The sequence below is a fragment of the Rhinopithecus roxellana genome, chromosome 19 (assembly GCF_007565055.1).
Source record: "Rhinopithecus roxellana isolate Shanxi Qingling chromosome 19, ASM756505v1, whole genome shotgun sequence".
NCBI classification, from domain to species: Eukaryota; Metazoa; Chordata; class Mammalia; order Primates; family Cercopithecidae; genus Rhinopithecus; species Rhinopithecus roxellana.
In genome coordinates, this window is record NC_044567.1 from 75,921,255 (window position 1) to 75,946,395 (window position 25,141).

General features: G+C 51.3%; 2 protein-coding genes across 10 annotated transcripts in view; both read left to right on the forward strand.

Annotated features, from left to right (window-relative positions):
- TLK2 (tousled like kinase 2) overlaps positions 1-4,343 on the forward strand; it is a 142,517-nt gene extending 138,174 nt beyond the window's left edge. For all 9 annotated transcript variants that reach the window (XM_030923440.1, XM_010380079.2, XM_030923438.1 and 6 more), the window contains one exon: positions 1,259-4,343. In XM_030923440.1, coding sequence (XP_030779300.1) covers positions 1,259-1,432 — 174 coding nt within the window. In that variant the 3' untranslated portion in view covers positions 1,433-4,343. The remainder of the gene's footprint in view (positions 1-1,258) is intronic.
- An 11,742-nt stretch (positions 4,344-16,085) lies between these two features.
- MRC2 (mannose receptor C type 2) overlaps positions 16,086-25,141 on the forward strand; it is a 66,402-nt gene continuing 57,346 nt past the window's right edge. Inside the window, exon 1 of the mRNA XM_010380078.2 lies at positions 16,086-16,940. Coding sequence (XP_010378380.2) covers positions 16,823-16,940 — 118 coding nt within the window. The 5' untranslated portion in view covers positions 16,086-16,822. The remainder of the gene's footprint in view (positions 16,941-25,141) is intronic.

The window sequence follows — 25,141 nt, forward strand, 5'->3', positions numbered from 1 at the left end:
GTGTCTAAAAAAAGTTAAAAAAAAAAAAAAGTTTGACAAATATTTAACCCAAGGTAACCTGTTTAACTCCAATTCTATGCCTTTCACCTAGAAAAGTTCATTTTTAAAGGCCAAGGATCATTATGTTCATTTCTATGAATTGTTTTTATCTTCCAAATGCTTTAACCAAGCCAGTACCTGTCTTTGATTTTGAAAAGCCAGGATTGTCATTGTATTATTAATGTGTTTACCAAATATGGGGGAAAACCAGAAAATCAATAGCTTGATTCATGTTGTAGATTTTGTTTCAAATCAACTCTGCTTTTTAGGCAATTTTAGGCTCACAGCAAAACTGAAAGTATAGAGTTCCCTTATACTGCCTGCTACACCCATGCACAGCCTCTGCATCGACATCCCCCGTCAGAGCAGTCCATTTGAGAGAGCCAGTGAACCTGTGTGTACGGACACATCACATCCTTGTCACCCTCGTGTAAAATACGGACTTTCTGTAATAATGATGTTTTAGATTTTTAAAAATTAATTTATTTAAAATAGTTATATTGAAACTGATTAAATAGAACTAGCTAAAAAATAGGAAGAAAGCAAGCAGGACAAGACAGATAATCTATATAAGGGCCTTTATGCTAAGACTTACAGAAACTGAAACTGCATAGCCTCCATATTGGTAGTCAACTGGAATTCCATGTGTAATCCCACTCACTGCATTTTTGGGTCTACAGTGTTATTGCGAATGCAAGTCCTTTTCAGGTTTCCCTTTACGACATAGGGAAATGATTTTATCACCTGTGACACATCATAGTGTTAGCCATTGTGTGTCTCCTGACACTTCATATGGTGATAGAATTTTCACTTCCGCAGGAAGTTCACTTGAGGTCATGGTTTGTAGATGGAGGACCATGAAGTTAGACTGTTCCCATCCAAACCAGCGAAGACAAAGAGAGATTTTTTTTTTTTTCTGTTGGTCTTAGTGCTTTGGGGGCAGGAGTATTTAGAGGTCATGCTTCCTTTTTCCTCCCTTCAGTAATGGCTCAGCCCTTTCTATCTGGGAAGGAATCAGTGGCAGCAGAGAGGTACTGTTGTTGGTGCTTCTCCTTCCCTTGTTTTCTTTGGGTCTGCCTGGTGGTTTCTGGGGAAGGCCTTAAGTTCCTTCTCTTTAGGAGATATTTGCTATGGGCCCTGGCAGCCAATAGCCTTAGGGTTCCCTCCAGGGGGGTGCCAAGACTATCTGCCTCCATCTTCAAGAAACTCTCCTTTGCAGGCGTTTATTCGACGATGCTTGGCCTACCGAAAGGAGGACCGCATTGATGTCCAGCAGCTGGCCTGTGATCCCTACTTGTTGCCTCACATCCGAAAGTCAGTCTCTACGAGTAGCCCTGCTGGAGCTGCTATTGCATCAACCTCTGGGGCGTCCAATAACAGTTCTTCTAATTGAGACAGACTCCAAGGCCACAAACTGTTCAACACACACAAAGTGGACAAATGGCATTCAGCAGCGGGTTTGGAACATAGCGAATCCGAATGGATCTGATGAAACCTGTACCAGGTGCTTTTATTTTCTTGCTTTTTTCCCATCCATAGAGCATGACAGCATCGATTCTCATTGAGGAGAAACCTTGGGCAGCTCCGGCCAGGCCTCATAGGAAAAGGCCCCGCCCGAGGTTCCAGCGTCAACGGCCACTGTGTGTGGCTGCTCTGAGTGAGGAAAAAATTAAAAAGAAAAACTGGTTCCATGTACTGTGAACTTGAAAACATGCAGACTCAGGGGGGTCCCTGATGCAGTGCTTCAGATGAAGAATGTGGACTTGAAAATACAGACTGGGCTAGTCCAGTGTCTATATTTAAACTTGTTCTTTTCTTTTAATAAAGTTTAGGTAACATCTCCTGAAAAGCTTGTAGCACAAAGGCTCAGCTGGGGATGGTGTTTGACTTCGGAGGAAAAAAGTTGCTATTGCCCGTTAAAGGCACTAGAGTTAGTGTTTTATCCCTAAATAATTTCAATTTTTAAAAACATGCAGCTTCCCTCTCCCCTTTTTTATTTTTGAAAGAATACATTTGGTCATAAAGTGAAACCCGTATTAGCAAGTACGTGGCAATGTTCATTCCAATCAGATGCAGCTTTCTCCTCCGTCTGGTCTCCTGTCTGCAGTTGCTTCCCTCGTCTCAGCAGGGAAAAAATTGAGTGGGAGTACTGAGATGTGTGGGGTTTTGCCATTGGACAAAGAATGAGGTTAGAAGACTGCAGCTTGGAGTCTCTCTAGGTTTTCAACTATTTCTTCACAATTTGAACACTTGACGGTTGTCCCTTTTAATTTATTTGAAGTGCTATTTTTTTAAATAAAGGTTCATCTGTCCATGCAGTCCTCTTGGATTCTCTGAATGTAGTAACTATGAAGCTATGCCAAAGGTAGGCAGAAAATGGGCTTGGGAGCCAGACACTCCAGGGATCAGTAGTTCCTACCCACAGTCTTTGTGTGCTTGCTAAATGGTGTACATTTCTTGTTAACCATGTTATTAAAACTTGATCAGCATATAAGCTTTCTTCTGTTAGATCTTTTGGCAGCAAACAACCTTCCCCCCAAGCCTCTGAATTTTGTGGGTGTGTGGTGGTGTGTGTCTGTGTGTGTATGTACACACACACTTTGTCTAGCTCACTTTAAAAAATTCATCAAGTGGAATTTTAAAAACAATCTCAAAAGAAATAGGCATTTCAGGCCGGACGTGGTGGCTCACGCTTGTAATCCCAGCACTTTGGGAGGCCAAGGTGGGTGGATCACGAGGTCAGGAGTTGGAGACCAGGAGTTCTTTACCATGTCAACATGGTGAAACCCCATCTCTACTAAAAATACAAAAATTAGCCTGGTGTGGTGGCATGCACCTTGTCCCAGCTACCCAGGAGGCTGAGGCAGGAGCATTTCTGGAACACAGGAGGCAGAGGTTGCAGTGAGCCGAGATGGTACCACTGCACTCCAGCCTGGGCGACAGAGCGAGACTCTGTCTCAGAAAAAAAAAAGAAATAGGTGTTTCAAATATGAAGATTCTTTTGGCACCAATTTTCTTTTTTAATTTAGTTGTTTCTGAGATGTATGATCAACTGAAGATAGAGCTGAAATGGGAGCCGGGTGGCCCCACCGTGGCCTTGAAACAACAGAGCACTCCTCAGTAGAGAGGAAGGGAGCCAGAGCCTGAACATGTGGTCGCCAGCTTGGAATGTTACTGACATATGTGGCGAGAGGGCTCAGCCAGAAATATTTAAAGATGTAGTATTCCGGCCTGCAAGTTCTCTGGGCAGGGAGGGGGAGTCAGAAAGGGTAGAGAGCTCTCAAATAACTCATGACTCTAGTTTTCCTTTCACATGTGAACAATGTCACTGGTGACACATTTTCTAGGACCTTCGTTTGTTTTGTGGACCTGCCTCAGTCTCCTCCTATCAGGCGATCTTAAGGGAAGATGGAGTGTTTCAAATTGGAGAGAAGTTCTTGGGTAGGTATCGTCCTGTGGAATTCTGAATGCAAGGAAGTCAGCCCCAGAGGCCTTGGTGCCCCCAGCTTTCTAAAACTACTTTATTACAATTTATATGTATATACACATGCACATATAAATGTGTGCATTTATGTATGAGTGTATAGTACCTTTTTAAAAAAACATTTCCTTTAAGCTGCTAAGCAAAGGGTCTCACAGGTTGAGCACAGTGCTGAGAGGATGGTGTCTGCATAATGAAGACATGGATGAAGCCGAGACCATGTTCAAACTTACTGAAAATAATGAAGTTCTATTCCTTTTTTTCTTCCTCTCCAATGACCTTGCAGTTGATTTCTATTTGTTTTTTAATTTTTTAACTTTTTTTTTTTAATGTTGAGAAAATGCTGCATCTTTCTTTAAGGCTTCCCAGTAACTTCCTGCTTTCTTTTTCCCTGTGGGCTTTTAAGTGAAGCTGCAGGATTTTATCTGTCAATCTGCCCTTTCTACCCTTATCCTATTGAAAGGATGCCCTCTTCCCTTGCTTTTGGTCTAGGGCCTGGTTGAAGCTAACTAGGCTTGGCTGAGTCTGGGCAAGACCTCCTTTCGTTGCATGGACAGGCAGGCCCCAGAGAATATGCAGAACATTGACCTTTCCATTGACTGTCTTTCAAGCAGCCAGTGAAATCACTAAGTGGGGTTCTTCCATGACATATTTTGTTAATATGGGTTTCACTTTTTCCAATAGTCCCTTGTTGCCCCAGTGTTGATTTACTTTACACAATGACAGTATGTATTAATTTGTAATTAAACCCATCCAGATTGTTTTAGCCTTTTCCCAGTGGGGTAGGGGAGGGAAGAAGGATATTAAAATCAGTTTTAAGAAGTATATTTCCCAGCCTCTTGATTTGACTATAGTTCTCCAGCTTCACACAGGGACCTGACCACCTAAGGTGTAGATGGGAGAATCCTGGCACTGGCTGAGTCTCGGGGCATTGCAGGCATGGGAATGTGTTGATTCATGCAACACCTTTGGTACCTTCAAGTGTGCCAAGAGTGATGCTTGTTGGTGGGAATACAGCAGTGAACAGGACAGGGAAGGCCTGGCAATCCAGGAGCCAGCAATCCAGGAGTAAGGGCCCAGGAGGGAAGGAACTGGGCTCTTGCAATGTGAGATGGGTAGCTTTAGATGGAGAGCAGGAAAACCTGTATGTCCCCACTTCTGTGGCAGACCTGGACATGTCAGCTATCTAAGAAAGGGTTCTGTTTCCTTCCCTCCCTTCATCATTCTCATTGCCCAAGCTATTTGCCTCATTTCTTAAGGCAGAATCACAGAAAGGTTAAGAGCCTAGACTTTAAAATGAGGTCTGGGTTCAGATCCCACTTCTGCAAGCTTCAGGGATATCTCCTTGCATAGTGGGAGTAAGGAGTAGAGATAAGATATGTAAAGTGCCTGGCTTGCTCATAAGAGGGGAATCAGAAAATGTGGTTTAAAAAAAGATCACAAGATCTAGTAGTGGAACCCTAAGTTCACTAATGTGAGGTTCAGAGCCTTCTACTCACCACATGCAGACCTTTGAAGAGACTGCCCCTTTGGCTGGAGGTTCAGTATCAACCCCTATCTTACAAGGTCAGCAGTCTCCTCTTCCCCTGGCTCCAAAACTGCTTCTGGCTGAGCCAGGGAGAAGCATCTCTATGGATGAAAGTGTTCAGCGTCAGCATCACCCAGGAGCTTACAGAAGTGCACACTCTCAGGTCCCACCCATTCCCACTGCATCCGAAACAGAAGGGGAGGGGCCTAACAGGCTGTTTCATCCTCCAGGTGTTGCTGATGCAGGCTCCAGTTTGAGAACACCGCTGTAGGCTACCTGACTCCCAGGCGGGATGAACACTGAAGGATGAACACAGTCCTGCCAACTTTCCTGCCAGCCAGCTACCGCAATAAGGGTGGGGTCATTGGAGAGGGTGGCTGTCAGGCCTCTTCTGAACTCACCTACTTGGAAGACAGGACTATTATTTTCTACACTGGGAAAAAAAACTACAAGGCTGTCGGCTCTCCGACAGCATATGATGATAGCATATGATGTCATACGTATGCTGCCTTTATGGGGAGCACCTGGAGGGCCCCTACAACATATCCCTTGCACAAGTACCTAACAATACACTCAAGAAACATTCACTCCTTCAGGCAAAGCTTCTCACCCTTAGGCTTCTCTTAAAACAAAAACCAACTCTAACATTTTCCTTTCACCTGAGGGGTCCAGGGCTGCAGGAGGAGCTGGCCAAGACCTGGGTCTGCTTATGATTCCACCCTGGCCCAATGGATGAGGGAGGGGTGAGGAGGGCCAGGGCTGGACTACAACTCTTTGGAAGGCTGGGAGAGAAGAGGTCGCAGGAAGACGAGGAGGGTTAAAAGGGCAGGGAGTGGCTAGAGACTCACGTTGATGTAGAGTTCTGTGGTTGGGTGGGGGGAACCTGCCAGAGGCTGGGAAAATAGGCAGGCCTGGCCGGGCGCGGTGGCTCAAGCCTGTAATCCCAGCACTTTGGGAGGCTGAGACGGACGGATCACGAGGTCAGGAGATCGAGACCATCCTGGCTAACACAGTGAAACCCCATCTCTACTAAAAATACAAAAAACTAGCCGGGCGAGGTGGCGGGCGCCTGTAGTCCCAGCTACTTGGGAGGCTGAGGCAGGAGAATGGCGTGAACCCGGGAGGCGGAGCTTGCAGTGAGCTGAGATCCGGCCACTGCACTCCAGCCTGGGCGACAGAGCAAGACTCCGTCTCAAAAAAAAAAAAAAAGAGAAAACAGGCAGGCCTGAGAGCAGGTCTGGGACCTGGTGGGGGCAGGGAATACAAGAGGACTATTGTGCTGGGGGAGCCCAGCAGGGGTGCGAGACAGGCTGGAGTCAGTGAAGGGGTGTGTGTGTACATGTGTGAGGCGCTGGGCAGGAGACCCCGTGGTGAGGGGGTCAGAGAGCAGCTGGCTGACTGACTCCTGGGTGTGGAGGGAAGTGCCCAGCTAGAGAGCTGTGGTATCCTCAGCCTTGCAAGCAGTCTGCAGCTGTGGTGGCCTCCCCAATGTGCCGACCAAGCCTTTTCACCCTGAAGGCTGCTTGGAGAGGGAGCAGAGAGAAGGGGCTCTAGCACTTGTGCTTTGCAAAGAAGTTACTCGGCTGTGTTTGTGTTGCTTCACAACCTAGGCATATGCAAAGCAGGGGGCAACTTGATGGGTTTTTTTCTTCTTCTTCTTCTTTTTTTTTTTTTTGGAGGCAGGCTCTTGTTATGTTACCCAAGCTGGTGTTGAACTCCTGGACTCAAGTGATTCTTCCACCTCAGCCTTCTGAATTGCTGGGATTACAGGCATTGTGGCACTACACCCAGCCACTCTTTGCTTTTACATGTGGAAACTTAGGCCTAGAGAGGTTTGGTACAAGCAGTGGGTGGAGCAGGAGTGACTGCGGAGGAAGGGCCTACAGGCTTGAACATTGGGTGAGGTGGATTCTATGAGTGCCATCTTTTGGGCAGAGGCTGCTGTGGGTAAGGGCTGCGCTTCGGCTCCCCTCCCCCAGACTCCCTTTACTTTGTCCCTCCCCTGCCTCATGGCTTGTGGCCCTCAGAATAAATCTACTTGGAGACCCAGCCAGCATGGGCAGCAGTCCTGGCTCTGCAGTCCTGGGCTGGAAGTGAACTTAGATGGGGACATGGAGGCGTGGCTTCGCAGAATGTCAGTGCTGCCGATTTCGTAAGCCCTCTATGCTCCTGTCACGCTCATAGATTAGGAAGCCATAAGCCTGTCCTGTCCCTGTGCATCTTCCTGCTCCTGAGTGTCCTAATTGGGTGAGTGAGAATGGGACCCTCTTCCTTGGCTTCCTTAAGGTTGCTGTAAGGCGTAAAGGGGTTGTGGCATAAAACAGAGGGTGAGGCTGGTGGCCACTTCCATGTCACAGTGGCCCCAGGAGAGATGTCCAGAGGACATATATGTCCCCCTGGCTAGGGCCTTGGCTTGTCATAGTGTCAGACCTGAGCCCTTCAGCCTGGCTCACATGCCCTAAGAGTAGGGCTTGCCTCTGGGCAGCACATCCAGGAAGGCCTTGCTCCTTTGCATCTGTGACCTTCTCAACCCTCCCCACAACCTTCACACCAATACTCCTCCTCCAGCATTCTCTGCCACATCAGCTGGACAAAAGTGCCCAGGTTTGGCATCGTAGAACAAGGTCACAGTACAGCCCTGAGTGAGGACTGTGCCTTACACCACAACTCCACAACTTGCTGTGTGACCTTGAGCCAGGCACTCCCACTCTGAGCTACAACTGCTGCATCTGTGAACTTCATGCATCCACTCAGACATACCTGTTGGGCCCTTCTGTTAATGCACTGGGCTGGGATTTGTGGGCAATAAAAAGGCCCCTCAGCTTGGCTCCTGCCTTAAGGAAGCTTACAGCTGAGAAGCTGAGTGGGAGGTGGGGAGTTGCGTAAGAGCGAGATGAGACCCTGGGAATGGAGAGAGGGCACTGAGCTGGACCTTGAGAGAGAAGCAGAGTTCACTAGGATGAGGAGGGGAACATAGCAGCAAAGGGTCCTTAGAAGCTTCACAAACCATGTCTGTCACTGTGGGGCCCCTATGATCTCACACATCCCGGCCTCTGCCAGGGCCGTTCCATTGCTTTGGCCGCCTGAGCATCTTAGAGAACTCAGTTTAGGCTTCACCTCCGGCCTTCCTCTGGGCTCTCACAGCGCCTTGTGCATCTCTCCCTTGCTCCAAATGCCATATCGTGTTGTTGCAGCATGAGCTGCCCCTCGGGAAGTCTGAGGCCAAGTAGTTCAGCCCGTGTCTCTGCAGGGGAAGTAGAGCCAGACAGGTGGAGTGAGGGAGCTTAGGTGTGAGACCCAAGAGGAGCTCCGGGCAGTGTGTCAGATGCAGTTCCTCAGGTGAGCAGACCAGAGCTGGGCCGGGATACCTGGGGAGCTTAGGGGGCTCAGGCCAGGCCCTCAGCAGCAGTGTTTTTCAAATTTGTTTGATAACATCTCAACCCGGAACATATCCCTCAGCATAGGGCTTAACTCATGTGCAATGCACTGTGACATTTAAGTGTTTTACTGCACTTTGAAAATGCTGATCACCACCCACTAAACAGCTGGAAAACACTGCAGTGCCTCCCAGGTGCCCCTGTTTCCTACTTGCTGCTCCACTGAGGGTTATGGGAGGTGGAGCCAGCCTCCTGGGACGGGGTGGAAGTGGTGGGCCAGCTGGATGAAGCCTCCTGGTTCCTGTTCTGGTCCAGGCTCTATTCTGCCAGAGGCCTGGGCTGGAAGGGATGGATCAGGGGAGGCTCTGCATCTGCAAAGCCTGGCCTTCCTCTGGGCCAGGATCAGTGAGATCCCCAGAAGGCTGTTGGCAGGGACTGGGCCTTGCTTAGAAGGCTCAAATACTGAGACTAGAGGAAACCTCACCCTGCCTGTCCTTCCTGAGTTGGGGAGACAGAGGGAAAGATCAGGGAGCATCTACATCGTGAAGATGCAGAGTTGCCAGCCCAACCACAGCTGTGGCTCAGAGGAGGCCTGGACTCCGGGCTCGGTCCTCAGTGCAGGGACAGGCCCAGAGGCATTGCCGTTCCAGGGCAGGGAGGCCCTTGTAGAGTAGTCAGGGTGACACTGTCACCGACTTCAACTGGGGTCTGCTTTTGCACATTGCAGGAAAGTCAGGCACTGATGCTGAGATTTGCAGTGGGAAAAAGCATGTTTATTGTTTGGTGCTTAGCAAGGAGGACAGACAGCTAGTGCTTAAGACCCGAACTCCCTAAGGCCGGGCGTGGTGGCTCATGCCTGGAATCCTAGCACTTTGGGAGGCTGAGGCAGGTGGATCACCTGAGGTCAGGAGTTCAAGACCATCCTGGCCAACATGGTGAAACCCTGTCTCTACTAAAAATACAAAAATCAGCCGGGTGTGGTGGCACATGCCTGTAATCCCAGCTACTTGGGAGGCTGAGGCAGGAGAATTGCCTGAACCTGAGAGGTGGAGGTTGCAGTGAGCCAAGATTGTACCACTGCACTCCAGCCTGGGCAACAGAGCAAGACTCTATCTCAAAAAAAAAGAAAAGAAAAAGAAAGAGAAAAAAAGGACCCAAACTCCCTAGTGGCTTACAAGCAAGAGTTTTTAAAGATGGGGTTACATTTCAGGATAGCAGAAGCTGCAGGCAAAATTTTAAACCAAGAAATACATGGAGGCTATACACTGGTCTGGCTCGTGGCAAAGAGCAGTGGTCAGAGTTTAGTCCCCAGCTCCCCTTTATCTAAGATCTGTATAATAATAGAGGCATTTTCCATCTGGTGGAGGTTTCTGGAAACATCTCAAGAAGATATGTTAGGATGTTATCTTTTAGTTTCTATAGGGAATCAAAACACCTTGTAAGTGACTTGCTTGTGAGATGACTGTTACTTAGCTTCGTATTTATCAGATTGCTATTTTATTTTTGTAGAGACCGGTCTCACTATGTTGCTCAGGCTGGTCTCCAACTCCTGGCCTCAAGTAATCACCCCACCTCGGCCTTCCAAAGTGTTGGGATTACAGGTGTGAGCCCCTGTGTCCGGCTTCATTGACTTTTTAAGGCTAGCTAAGTGCCTGGGATGTCCTTTAAAAGGGACTCAAGACTTTTCCTTTATTTCCATGCTTAGGAGGCCCAGCAGAGCCCTAAGTGGCATCCTGCTCCATCTCAGTGACTCCCTTTCCTCCCCGCCTCCCCAGCTGGGGAGGGCAGTAGAAAGTTCTGGGGACTCGGTCTCACTCATGCATAGCTGGTTCTTCAGTTCAGCTCTATGATGCCCTCTTTTCCTTACTGTGGTGCCTCAGGGCAACCTCTGTCCCTCTCTGAGCTCCCCTTAGACAGCTTGCTTCTGACCCGCTCAAGCCTCCCCAATGGAGACAGGAGCCAGCAAGGATCTGAGAGGCATTTGCTTTGTGACCCCTGTTGCAGCCGGGGTTCGAAGCCCTGAGCCCAACCGCTTTGAGCTTACTCCAGGGCCCTGCTGACAGCTCACAGTGTTTTCATGGTGGCTCCTCCAAGTGAGAGTCGATGTCCAGATTCCTAGGCTCATGGAAAGGAAATCTGTACTTCCTGTGAGGTAACTATCTCTTAGCCCTTGGAAGAGAAAAGGCTGGGATTTGGGGTCCCTTTAAAGGATCCTTCTTCTTTTTTAGACAGGGTTTTGCTCTTGTTGCCCAGGCTGGAGTGCGGTGGCACCATCTCGGCTCACTGCAACCTCCGCCTCCTGGGTTCAAGCGATTCTCCTGCCTCAGCCTCCTGAGTAGCTGAGATTACAGGCATCTGCCACCATACCTGGCTAATTGTTTGTATTTTTAGTAGAGATGGGCTTTCACCATGTCGGGCAGGCCAGTCTCGAATGCCTGACCTCAGGTGATCCACCCACTTCAGCCTCCCAAAGTGCTGGGATTACAGGCGTGAACCACCGTACCCGGCCTAAGGATTCCTCTTCTAATACAGGCCTTGAGTTGGAAGTGAGTGGATATAAACTCAGAGGCTTTCCTGGGATCAGGGAGCCCTTCTAGGTGTTCTCCACAGAAGGGAGAAGGGAAAGAACCTAGAGAAAGTGGGTGGAATTTTTGTCAGGTTGTAACTGTGGCTGGGTGAAGGGTGAGGAGGGCTGGGGCTGTAATGGGGTGGACCAGTCAAGAGAAGACAGACCAACCATAAAGTTCCCCAGTCATGTGGATGTGGAAAAAAATAGTTCCTTTAAGTTCCCCTTGGAAGGGGTTGAACCAGATCTTGAACTGTGGGTCTTTCTGAACCCTAAGCCTGCCCTCTTACTTCCCTCTTTAGCCCAGTCCCCTCTACGATCCTTGGTGGTGTAGATGAGGGTGTAGCCAGATGGACTTGGAGTGGATTGCCTGAGTGGAGCCCTGGGTATCTGAGATGCAGAAGCCAGGGAGAAGAGAGGGTGAGACCCACTTGGGCCAACCCCACATTTGGCCAGTCCTCTTCTCTGGCTTGGAGAAGGTGCAGGGTGGGGCAGGTCATACAGAACCCTTTGGGGTCACTGCCTCTTTTCTAGTTGCCTCAGGCAAGGCAAGGACTGGCCGTCTTTTTTTTTTTTTTTTTTTTTTGAGAGAGAGTCTTGCTCTGTCACCCAGGCTGGAATACAGTGGCGTAATCTCAGCTCACTGCAGCCTCTGCCTCCCAGGTTCAAGCGATTCTTCTGCCTCAGCCTCTGAGTAGTTGGGACTACAGGCGCCCGCCACCATGCCCGGCTAATTTTTGTATTTTTAGTAGAGAAGAGGTTTTACCATATTGGCCAGGCTGGTCTCAAACTCCTGACCTTGTGATCTGCCCGTCTCAGCCTCCCAAAGTGCTGGGATGACAGGTGTGAGCCACTGTGCCTGGCCCAAGCCTTTCTTTATAGCCTCGTACCTTACCTAGCCATCCAGCTGCATTTTCCCTTCCTGTCTTGAGTTCTCCTTTCCTAAGCTTCTGTTGTAGACCTGACCTGCTGGAATGCTCTGCTCCCCTGGGCACGCTCTGGCTGGAGAGGCTGCTGAGCCACAGAACCCGAGAAGAGGAGAGTAATCCCAGAGGAACCCTAAGCAGCTTACAGTGAGTAATGACACCAAAACTTACACCTCACAGGGCACCTGAGACTCAGGGAAGGGAAGTGACTTGCTTGAGGACATGTGGCTAGTGAATGGCAGAGCTGGAACTCCAACTCACCTCCACTCCCCAGGCCTGGACTCACCCCATGGCCCCATGCTGAGCTGTTTATGGACACATATTTATTAGACAAAGTGAGCATGCTTCTAACTAGATTAGTTTACACTTTAGGTACCATTTTTGTACACAATTAAATATGGAGATGTTCAGAAAATGCAAGGATGTTGTATTGTTTTCCCAGGCAAAGTAAAACTCAATGTTACAATCTGATAAAACTGATTTCTGCAGATATCATGGGCGGGGTAGGGTGGGAGGGTAGGGGAGAGACAGGTAGGGTGAAGGGTAGGGAATAAGGGAGACGCCCTGATGTCCAGATGGCAAAGGAAGATGGGAAATAGGGAGGGGACCACATTCCCTCAACATCCGCATTGATCCAGGGGCCATGCCATTGCTTTACACTTAACATTTAACAAGGTAGGAAACATCTCAAGTTGCCCCATTTACAAGTAAGAATTATTGTGAGCTCAGAGTTAAAGTATTAATAACTTGCTGCAGGTCACAAAGCTGGGAAATGGGGAAGCCAGGATTTGAACTCAGGTTTCTCTGGCTCCAAAGTCTGTACTCCTTCCACTAAACTGTTTGACTGATTGACTGGAGACAGGATCTCACTCTGTCACTTAGACTGGAGTCCAGTGGTGTGATTATAGCTCACTCCAGTCTCAAATCCCTGGGCTCAAGTACTTCTCGTCTTAGCCTCCCAAGTAGCTAGGACTACAGGTGCACACCACCATGACAATGCCCAGCTAATTTTAAAAATTTTTGTAGAAATGTGGTCTTGCTATGTTGCCCAGGCTGATTGTTAACTCCTGGCCTCAAGTGATCCTCCCACCTTGGCCTCTCACAGAGCTGGGATTACAAGGCCTGAACCACCACACCTGGCGTAAACTGGTTTTGATGAAATTAGCAGACCCACAGGGGGTCTGCCAATGAGTAACGCTAACACAGAATTGGACCATTCTCTCAGAAATACCTGAGACCAGGCTGGGCGAGGTGGCTTACGCCTGTAATCCCAGCACTTTAGGAGGCTGAGGAGGGTGGATCACCTGAGGTCAGGAGTTCGAGACCAGCTGGGCTAACATGGTGAAACCCCATCTCTACTAAAAATACAAAAAAAAAATTAGCCGGGCGTGGTGGCGGGCGCCTGTAATCCCAGCTACTCAGGAGGCTGAGGCAGAATCGCTTGAACCTGGGAGGTAGAGGTTGCAGTGAGCCAAGACTGCACCACTGCACTCCAGCCTGGGCAATGGAGTGAGACTTGGTCTCAAAAAAAAGAAATATCTGAGATTGGGTAATTTATAAAGAAAAGAGGTTTAATTTGCTCATGGTTCCACAGGTTGTACAGGAAGCATGATGCTGGCGTCTGCTCGGCTTCTAGGGAGGCCTCAGGAAACTTACAATCATGGCGGCAGGGATGCAGCAGTTCACATGGGTGGAGCAGGAGTGAGAGAGAGAGAGTGGAGAGGTGCTGCACACTTTTAAATGACTTTTTAAATGACCGGTTCTCGTGAGAACTCACTCACTATCATGAGAACAGCACCAAGGAGGATGGTGCTAAACCATTCATGAGAAATCCACCCCCATGATCCAATCACCTCCCACCACGGCCCATCTCCAACACTGGGGATTACAATTTGACATGATATTTGGGCGGGAACACAGATCCAAACCATATCACCCCCGGTACCTGTTGCTGGCTGACAGTTGGTCAGTGTCTAGGGGAGAACCATTCTCAGTTTCAGTTCCACAATAGCGAATACCATCTTGGCAAAAATCCCCTTGGCAAAAATCTCTGACTACAGACCTCACTAAGTCTCCGGCATCTAGCCTGATGCCTGACACGTACTGGCCCTCAATAAACAGCTGTTCAACTGTGGGCACAGGAATGGTGAGGAGGCTGTGGGCACAGAGGATGCGAGCCCTTCTTTGGAAGCAGATGAAGGTCTGGATGCTTATGAGGGGTTCCTCAAAAGCCCCATGCTGCTCAAAACACCCAACACTCCTACGGACTGTGACCATGTTCTGTTGACAACTGAGCCTGCACAGGATCTTTACGTAGTAGGGAACCGGCCTGGATTCTCCACAGGAGAATCTCCCAGATGTGTCCCTGCTTTCTACCCCAAAGTCAAGATCAAAAGCAGTTGGTGGCTGCAGACATCAGCAGAACAGTCGTTGGAACACAGTGTGGAACCGTGTCGTGCTGGAGGAGAAAGTCTCAGTCAGCAGAACACTGTGGAACCATGTCACGCTGGAGGAGGAAGTCTCACCCTTGACAGAGACTAGAACTGAGCCTTAGAGGCTTGAACCAACCTCTGTCCCTGCGAGTGCAGCACTCTTTTCGTGCTCCTCAGCCATTGAGTCTTCTTTGCCTGGAATATGGCAAAACATTTATTTTTCCCTACTTAATGAGGCTTCTCTAGGGCTGCAACTGTGTTTGCCCATCTCTGTTTCCGTAGCAGCTAGCACAGGGCTAGCAGTCGGTGCTTGTTGAACCCGTGGGTGAAGAGATGAGAGCACACCTCCTGTGTGCTGGGCATGGTGGGACCAGGCGCTGGCAAGTGGTGGACACTCTGGCCCCATGCTGTGCACTGGTGACGTCAGGAAGTGGGCTTCTGTCCTGCCACTGGTAGGAGGGTGGGGATGACCGGCAGGAAACGCCAAAACCTACTCAAGCTGCTGGAGAAGGGGGAATCCAACCCTGTTTCAGGGGAAGGAGTATCCTGTGTTCTGGCTGTTCAGATAGAGCGAGAGAGCAGCTTAGCTAAAGCCGGCAAATCCTCAAATCCTTTGGAGATTACAGGATTGTGCAAGAGGGAAGGCCAGGAGGGGGACCTCTGAGGCAGCTCCAGCATGGCCTGTTGTGTGCAGAGCACTGAGATCCCAGAACATGCCACACCAAGAAGACATGTCCCAAGGGGCAGTGGAGCCACAGCCACCAGAAGGGACCTGGCCCTGTCAGACCTGCTGAAGCTAGCCGTGGAGTGCAGGGACTTTGTTGGTCCAGCTGCTAACCAAAGGGTGGCTAATGAGACCCTTTCCAGGGGCCTCTAGGGGATTTTAGTGGGGGCTTGCTTCCAGGCTCTGTTACCACCGGACTGTTTGCCAGGAGCCTCTGCCTGGCAGAGATGGGAAGAGACGAATGAGCATCTCTGACCCAACACCCCCATTGCAGAGTCGGGAAAACATTTACCCAAGATAGGAGGAATGAAAAGGAAAAAAGATTTATTTCCAAAAAACATACCAAGGTGGGCAAGACAGGAAATAATAAAATTTATATTACAGTTTTATTATTATTTAAGAAATTTATATTAACAAAACGAGATGGGATCTGCCTATGTTGCCCAGGCTGGTCTTGAACTCCTGGGCTCAATCGATCCTCTCTCCTTGGCCTCCCAAAGTGCTGGGATTACAGCGTGAGCCACCGCATCCGGCCCATATTACAGTTTCACAGTGTTTTTGATGACTCGTGGTAGGAGAAATGTGTCTTCTTTGCACTTGGGGTCTCAATGTCTCAGTCCTGCCCTATGTCCTGAGACCCCAAGAGGCTTTCCCAGGTCACGCAGGGAATCCGCAGAGAGGCAGGGCTGGACTCCAGCATCCTGACTCCGCAGTCCGTGCTCTGTGCTGCAGAGACCTGTTGCGTAACACTGAGTAACTGTGGATTGTCTAACCTTTTATGAAATTTCCAGTTGGTCTTTTGCTACCGGCCAGCAGTCCAGTTGGTGGGAGTGATGATGTCGGTCTTCTGGGACGTCCAGTGGACAGATTTTCCCCAGGTTTCTGGATGCAGCCCCAACTAGCAAAAGTGCTACCCTCCTGCACCGGGGACACTGACACAGAGGTCACGAAAATGCTAAAACAAGACGTGCAAGAATTGTTCGCGCTCCGCACACGGAACAAGGGCCCTGCCTCCCCCTCCCCCAATCTTCGCCCTGGTGGCCAGGCCCTGGGCTCCGCCCCTTCCCCACCAGACCGGGGGAGGGGTCCTCCTCGGCATGGAGGTAGTGGATGCTGGGCTGTGGAGACGTCGGCAGAAAGAGGCGGGATGGCTGGGCGGCGGGGCGGATGCTGGCGGCCCGGGTCTGGCCACCTGGGTCAGCCGCACGCCCCCGCCCCGGGCTGGCCCGACCTCGTAGCCGTGGTCCCACCACACCGTGAAGTTTGCGGAAAGTTTTGCAGTTGCTTCCCCGCCCGCGCCAGCCGGGGAGTTGTGACGCAGCGTCTGGGGCTCCTGGCCGGGACAGAAGAGAGGGAAGGCGAGGTGGGGAGACTGGGAAGCAGAGCAGCGAGAGAAAGGCGCACGCTGGGGTCCTCCTGGACCCGGCCTATCCACCTCTCCGCCACCCCTTTCTCTCCCGACGCTCTCGCCCCAGCGCCGCACCTCCTCCCCTTCCCCTCCCACGCTGCCCGCTTCCCTTTCCCTCTACCCCTCAAACCCTCCTCCCGGGTTCTGCGCTCCTCCCTCCGCCCTCCCTCCGCCCGGGCTGCCTCCTCCCTCCTCCTCCCCGGGAGGCATCACTTCGTCCCGACCCGGAGGAGGACGCGAGCCCCTTGCGGGCGGTCATCACAGCCCAGCCTCGGGGCTGCCACCGCGCGTTGCGCCCGTGCGCCCTCGGTCCCTGCGTCCACTGAGCGTTGCGCCCGGGGATGGGGCCCGGCCGGCCGGCCCCCGCGCCTTGTTCTCGTCACCTGCTGCACTGCGTCCTGCTCCTCGGGGGCCTGCACTTCGGCCGTCCCGGCGCCCCTGGGGACGCCGCCCTCCCGGGTAAGGCACTGCCAACTTGGCCAACTTCGGGGCCCGGGCGGGGGGAGCGCCGGGGCGCGGGCCGCTCTCGACTTTTCCCTCCTTTCCCCCCCTCTTTTCTCCAGAAGCGTGTGTGCGTGTGCGTGTGTGTGTGACTGGGTTTTTAAAACTCGTCTCCGCTTTTCTGAAAGCGGGAGAGGAGAGGGGAGGAGGAGCGCGCCTAGAGGTGGGGGAGGACCTGAGTGGAACCAGATGTGGCGGGCGGCGGGGGAGGGGAGCCCGGGGGACTCCAGCAGCCTCGGAGGAAGCGGGTGGGCTCGTGAGGACCCCCGCGCACGGCGCTCCCGGACCACCCGGCGCTGGCCGGTCCTCGGCAGGGGACCTGCAGGGCGCGCCCGGGGAGCCAGGGCTCTCTGTCCGGGGAGTTCCCGGGCCCGGTCTCCTCGCTCTGCCCCAGGACTGATGCGTTAGGACGGCTTTCCAACTATCCGCGAGGGTTCGTTTCCTCCACCTTCCCCCCGCCCCCAGCATCTCGTGGGCGTTGATATTTTCTTTTCCACACTTAGTCTTCGAGGAGGCTTGTGGCGCGCGGCATCCGCCCCGTGTGAGCTCAGCAGCCCTGTGAGGAGGCTTCTGCCACCGGGATGCAGCGACAGGCTGGGCGCTGCCGTGCTGTGATGTTGCGTAGCGTGGGCAGTTCTGAGCACTCTGGTGGACCTCCAGAGGGGACAGATCTTGAGCGGCAAAAGAACTGCTAAACATTTAAAAACCCAACCAAAAGAAAACGAAACACAAATCAGAAAACCCCGAAACTGTGCCATTCTCTTCCTGCTCCTTATTCAGGGGTAACAGTGAAGTGTGGGGGCAGACAGATCCCTCGCCAAGAATCTGAGCATTAAAAGGAAAGATCCACTTCCTGGGGGAGTGGGGGTGGGGGCGTCTAGAATGAACGCGGGAATCGCCGAGGAGGGTGGTGATTGCAGCCCCATTCCGGGCCCAGCTTGGTCCTGCTGGCTGTTTAATTGGGGGATGGGGACAGTCCGTGCAGTGTCTGCAGTTTTGTCCAAGGACCAGACAGCCACCTGGAGAGTCTGGGGCCTCCAGCCTGGCCCGTGCTTGCTGGCTTGGCCTGGCGTGACGTAGGCACAAGACACGTATCTGCCAGATGGGAAAGGTGGGGGCCACGGTGACCCACATTCACACCAACCAGAACCCCCAGGGCAATTCTGCACCCACCTGGCATTGAATGTCGGACAGACAGAAACCAGGCCGAGTAACCCCCTAACCCACTGCAGGACGGCCTCATAGGCAGTTCCCCTGCCTCCTCGCACTCCTGTCTTCCTCTGCTCCTCTGTGCAGGGCCTCAGGAGGCAGGCAGTGGGGAGGGTTGGAGAGGATAGCCGTTCCCAGAGCTCCAGAGCGCGCTTTAAAGCCAGGCCCTGGGAGAGAGTTGTGGCCAGAGTGCTGACTCGGCCTTTCCCCCTGGAGCTTGTCATAGAAAGGGCTGGAAGTGCCTGGTGAGAGGCCCAGTCAGGGAGGACAAGGACGCCTGGAGTGTCCCTTCTCCTCCTGGTCTCTGTGCCCAGCCCTCCCTGGGGCTCTGTCCAGGGATGAGTAGCCTCAGAGGTCCCCTTCCCGGTGGCACTGCATTGACCACACCCTGAGGAGGCTTGGATCTGGGTGACAGGCAGTGTGAGGTCTTCCAGAAGTAGCTGAGCAGGAGGAGGATGGAGCTGCTGCAGGTTCCAACTGTGCCCTCTGCCCAGAGAGCGCCTGCCCCTGCCCTGTCACATTCCACTGGGCCCTCCCCTGGGAAGCCTGTTCAGAGCCTCTGGGCTGAATTCCTTGCCCGAAGAGCTGGCAGCCCTTAGTACCTGGTGAATGACGTTGTCATTGGGAGGATTTCACCAGCACCAGGGACCAAATGGCCCCAGGAAATGCATGTGGGTGGTAGGGTGTGGCAGGCCAGTGCTACTGGGGGTGAGGCTTATGCCAGGCAGGGCAGGGGCTGCCTGTGGGAAGTTTCCTGACCACCATGGGGGGAGTCCTGTGTGCCCAGATCACGGGGCGGGGACAGCGAGGCGGCAGTGCCTTCTTGGTGCGTGATGGTGGAATCCATCTTTTCTTCACCTTGGGTGGAGTGGCCCACGGAGCCTGTCACTGGAAGAAGTCCTTTTTGTTGGTTGCCATATTACTCCATTTCTGGAGCATTCCGTTTGCTCAGCCTTGAGCCAAGTTCTTGGGGAGGAGGGAAGGTAGAGAAGCGTGTAAGATGCATGTTCTGGAAAAAATATCTTGTGGGAGAATGAAACATGGAACAGGGAACTGCGTGGGGGGCAGGATGCCATCGGTGGGATGCCTGCCTGCCCAGAGCCACGCCAAATGCTTCATGTGCAAGTGCCCGTTTCATTCTGATAACAACCCAATGAGATGGCTATTGTTGGACCATTTTTGCAGTTGAGGAAATGAAGGCTAAGAGGGGTCTTATAATTTACATTGGTCACACACCTGTAAGTGAAAGGCTGGAGTGTGGATGCTTCCTGTCTGGAGACTGGAGGCAGGAAAGACCATGTGGACCAAAGGGTGACCAAGGCTGTCTGGAGAGAGGCAGGAAGGGGCCACCGGGCTACGCTTTTCTGGGGATGATGTGGAAGCTTGCTGGCTGGGCTGAGGAGAAGGTTGAGTAAAAGAGGTGTCTGAGAGGCCAGAATGGGGAAGGGACTTGCACGCTGGCTGTGAGGAACCCCAGGGGACCCTTGGAGGTTTCTGAGCAGAGGAATGAGGGACTAGTTGCAGGGAAAAGGGCTTCTAGGAGCTCCAGGGATCAAGTCTCAAGGTCACGGGGTGAGGAGACCTCAGGAAATCTTCTTGTGGCGAAGGTCGCTGCTCCCTGAAGGACAGGGAGGGAAGCATCGGGTGCTTGGGGCTCTGACCAGAATCAACCAGACCAGCTCCCCACACTTCCGGCCCAGCTTCTGCTGAGTCGTGGGGTTCAGAAACTTCTTACTGTTCCCCCACGCAAAACTCAGTTTTCCTTGCTCCAACCCTCTGGCTTTTTGTGAGCCATCAGGGCCCAGGAGGTGCCCAGTCGAGCTGTGTCTGGTGCTGGGATCCTGGCTGTCTTCTGGGTTTACCTGGGCAAGGTGAGGGTACACAGAGGGGAGGAAGAACCCTGGGAAATCCTGGCCTTCTGATGCATGCAGGGCACTGTGACTTGGCCTGATGAGATGATTTCAGAAGTGCCGTGCAATTCTTAGGCGGATATTCACTTGAGTTCCTCATCAGTTTAAGCATCGAGGAGGAGTCCTGTTGCACTGTTCACACCCCCGGAGGGATGAAGCGATGGCATCCACGGCTGCGCTATGCATGTGGTGGGTGCTGTGCCGGGTGCTATGCTGGCAGCAGCTCTTCGACACCTCCTATCTCTGAGCAGGTGTCACCCTTGCACACACCTGGCGTGAAAATGTTAAAGATGTTAAGGGAGTCACTCAAGGCTGTGCCACCACACCACTAGAAGGTGGTACCAGTGAGGTTCGAACCCAGCAGTGGTTACAGAGCCTGAACGCTCCAGTACCATACCGCTTTTCCATCGCGTGAAGCACTGTCAGTGTGTGTGTGTTAGGAAAGCCTGGAAAATTCTGCCTTATGGGTTCCCCCCGCCCCCATAACTCCAATCCCTCTAGGACACCTCTCGATATGTCCCACCGGGAGGACTCCTGAGGAGGAGGGTGGAGCGAGCAGCCCTCTGTCACATGTCAGTGGTCTGGGTGCCTGGGTCGCCCACTTCCTTGTGGGTCCAGGAGGCCTGGACCAAGCCGCCTTCAGTGTCCTCAGGATCTCTGAGGGACTCCCTCCAAGAAGTCATTGATAAGTGAGTGACTCAAGGTGCCCCAGTCTGGCATTCCAGTTTCCCTGAGGTCAAGGATTCACATGGTTGTTCATTCATTCATTCATTCATTCATTCATTCATTCATTCATTCAGTGGGTGTCATACTGAGCCCCTGCAGAGCTGAAGCAGAGATGGCATTGGCCTGTACTTTATTTGAGACCTCCCCAGCATGTCTCCAGTGGGAGTCCCTGGACTTGGAAGGCCTCAGCACTGCTAATAGGAAGCATGTCTTCCTGTTGAGGCCTATGTGAGATGGGAGGGGCCACTTTCCCACGCCTGGATCCTGTGAATCTGAGTGGGGTGGGCCAGTGGGGTGGTGATGCGCTCCTGGAGCTCACCCTGTGCCCTGAAGATCTGTCACTCCTCAGCTACGGATTGTTCCAGTAAACGGCAGCTGGATGAGGGCTGTCCAGTGGCACCTGTGACACTGGGGGACTGCCGGGGTCCACCAGCTGCAGCCCTTTAGGAAGCAGATTGGGTTGACCTCCTCAACTGCACACTGTGGCCCCTCGTGGAATTCTACCGGTTGATTCCTTTCTTGCACTTCCCCCTGCCCTCCTGGCCCCCAGGCACCAGCCTCTTGGCTCTGCACTCTCGAAGCGCAGATCCTTCCACCTGCAGTCTGCTCCCTTCAGCCTCCCCCTCCCCCGGTTTCTCTTTCTCCGACTGTGCATTCTGCTCTGGCTTTTGTTGGTAGAAGAAGGACCAACTTCTTCCTAGTTTTCCCGCCCCCCATGCCTCTGCTCTGTTGTCCTGCCCCAGCCTTCTCCACCTCCAGGCCTCTGCCCACGCGCGATCCCTTTGCCTAGCGTGCCTCCCCTCCCCTCTTCTTTCCCATCTTCCAATGACCCTTCCTTCGAGACTCATGGATCCTGGGGAGGACACTGAGGGAGCCTGGTCCCTTCCTCTTGGAATGACCTCTGAAGACGAGAGACAAGCACACAGACATGGCCCACAGTGACAGATCCCAGATCGGATGGGTGGCCTCTCTATTTATCTCCTTCCCAGGGACCACCTCGGCGGACACATGCAGGGAACACTATCTCCAGCCTGCCTTAGCCTTCCCCAGCCTTCCCTGAAGGCAGCCAGGTGCGGGGCTGAGAAGTGGCCCCTCCCCCTGTGGATGAGGCAGGAGTGGCAGTGTATCCCCACCTCTGTCCTCTGGAAATGTAAATAGGGACAGGATAGGTGGGACCAAGACTGATGCCACTCACCAGCTATGTGACCTCAGTCAGAGGCTCAAGTGTCTTCATTTATAAGATGGGAAAAATCAATACCTCTTGTAGAGGTATTATAAGAATAACATACAAATGAGATCCTGAATGTATGAGATATGTGCCTGGTACGCTACTGGGCACAGAATAATTCCTTAGCAAACAATACTAAATTATTGCTATTTTTATTAAGAGGAGAAAGGCTGGGTGAGGTGGCTCATACCTATAATCCCAGCACTTTGGGAGGCCGAGGTGGGCGGATCATGAGGTCAGGAGATCGAGATCATCCTGGCTTACATGGTGAAACCCCATCTCTACTAAAAATACAAAAAATTAGCCAGGCGTGGTGGTGGGCGCCTGTAGTCCCAGCTACTCAGGAGGCTGAGGCAAGAAAATCGTTTGAACCCAGGAGGCGGAGGTTGCAGTGAGCCGAGATCGTGCCACTGCACTGCAGCCTGGGCGACAGAGAAAGACTCTGTCTCAAAAAAAAAAAAAAAAAAAAACAGAAGAAGAGAAAAATGTGACTATGACTATCAATTTCCCAAATATGATAAAACACAGTCTTCAATATACAAAATCCTGCTGGACACGGTGGCCCATGCCTGTAATCCCAGCACTTTGGGAGGCTGAGGAGGGAAGATTGCTTGAGCCCAGGAGTTTAAGACCAGCTTGGGCAACATGATGAAACCCAGTCACTACAAAAAAAAAAAAAGAAAAATATTAGCTGGGTGTCCTGGCTCATGCCTGTAGTCCCAGCTACTGGGGAGGCTGAGATGGGAGGATTGCTTGAGCACAGGAGGTTGAGGCTATAGTAAGCCGTGATTGCATCATCGCATTCCAGCCTGGGTGACAGAATGAGACCCTGTCTCAAAAAAAAAAAAAAAAAAAATCCTAACTACAACTGTTACCAGAAAGGGGGTCCAATCCAGACCCCAAGAGAAGGAACTCATGCAAGAAGAATGTGAGGCGAATCCATAGGGAAAAGTGAAAGCAGGCTTATTAGGAAAGGAAAGGAATAAAGAATGGCTACTCCATAGGCAGAGAAGTAGCATGGACAGCTCAGCTGCTTATACAATTGTTAACTTCTTGATGATATGCTAAACAAGGGGTGGATTATTCATGATTTTTCTGGGAAAGGAGTGTTCAATTCCCAGAACTAAGGGAGTTCTCCCTTTTTTAGACCCTATAAGGTAACTTCTTGACGTTGCCATGGCATTTGTAAGCTGTCATGGCACTGATAGGAGTATCTTTTAGCATGCCAATGCATTATAATTAGTGTATAAAAAATGGGCAGTGAGGATGACCAGAGGTCACTTTTTTTTTTTGAGATGGAGTCTCACTCTGTTGCCCAGGCTGCAGTGCCATGGCATGATCTTGGCTCACTGCAACCTCCTATTTTTTTTTTTTTCTTTTTTTGAGACAGGGTTTCACTCTGTCACCCAGGCTGGAGTGTAATGGTACCACCTCGGCTCACTGCAACCTCTGCCTCCCAGGTTCAAGCAATTCTCCTGCCTCAGCCTCCCAAGTAGCTGGGACTATAGGCACGTGCCACCACACCTGGCTAATTTTTGTACTTTTAGTAGAGATGGGATTTTACCATGTTGACCAGACTGGTCTTGAACTCCTGACCTCATGATCTGCCCACCTCAGCCTCCCAAAGTTCTGGGATTACAGGTGTGAGCCACCATGCCCGGCTCAGAGGTCACTTTTGTCACCTCTTAGTTTTAGTGGGATTTGGGTGACTTCTATACTGCATGCTGTTTTTTCGGCAAGGTCTTTGTGACCTGTGTCTTGTGCTGACCTCCCATGTCATCCTGCCCCTTAGAATGCCTAACCTCTTGGGAATGCAGCCCAGGAGTTCCCAGCCTCATTTTACCCAGCCCTTATTAAAGATGGAGTTGCTCTGGTTCAAACACCTCTGACACAACTTTTTTTTTTTTTTTTTTTTTTTTTTTTTGGACAGTCTCCCTCTCAGGCTGGAGTGCAGTGGCGCGATCTTGGCTCACTACAACTTCTGCCTCCTGAGTTCAAGCGATTCTCTTGCCTCAGGTTCCCGAAGTGCACCACCATGCCCAGCCCCATTTTATTTTTTTAAATTGAAGCAGGTCTAAACCCGTGACTTCATTATTACTCTTTTTTTCTTTTTCTTTTTCAGAAATAGCCTCAGTCAGAGGCATTACTTCTTCGTGACACTTTGCTAACTACTGTAAGTGCCAAAAAGTAATCATAGTTTTTCTGAAAGTAAATTGAAACACCAAAGAAAAAAAAAATCTCATCCTCAACGGTCCTACCCTCAAAAACCCCTCAATTTGTTGCCATCCTCTTTATCACCTTCCTCTTCATCCTTACACTTCTCTATTTAATCTTCACTTAGGGAAGGATAAGGAACTTCCTGGGACTCTGGAATAAAACCAAGACAGACTAGGGAACACTGGGGTGGTTGGGCATACCTCTCCCCTTTGTGCCTCTAGTTGCCTTTAGCCTACTGTCTAAGGGACTACCCCCAAGGGTCATACTAATGAGGCTCCCTAATTACTAAATTAAGTGACCTTTCTTAGGCCTCACCTTGCAGCATGGATGCTGTTCATTAGCCTCAATTGTAAGAATGGGCCAGGCATAGTGGCTCATACCTATTATCCCAGTGCTTTTAGAGGCCAAGGGAGGAGAGATTGCTTGAGGCCAGGAGTTTGAGACCAGACAGGGCAACATAGCAAGACCCCATGTCTACAATTTTTGTTTTTTTTTAATTAGCTGGGCACAGTGGTGCGTGCCTGTGGTCTCAGCTACTCAGGAGGTTGAGGCAGAAAGATTACTTGAGCCCAGGAGTTGGAGGCTGCAGTGAGCTATGATTGCACCACTGCACAACCTGGACAACACAGTGAGACCCTGTCTCAAAAAAAGGAAAGTAAAAATGCATGCTCAGTGGAAAACATTCAAACCATACACAAGTAAGTGCGAAAAAATGTGAAGTCCACTCCCCTACACTGATCACACCCTAGCACAAGCCACAGTCTACCACTAGCAGATTCTAGTGGGTAATCTTCCCCACCAAGATTCTCCAGTGAAGATTAGTAGTAGTTCATTGGGTAATCTTCTGATTTTTTATGCATATGCACACA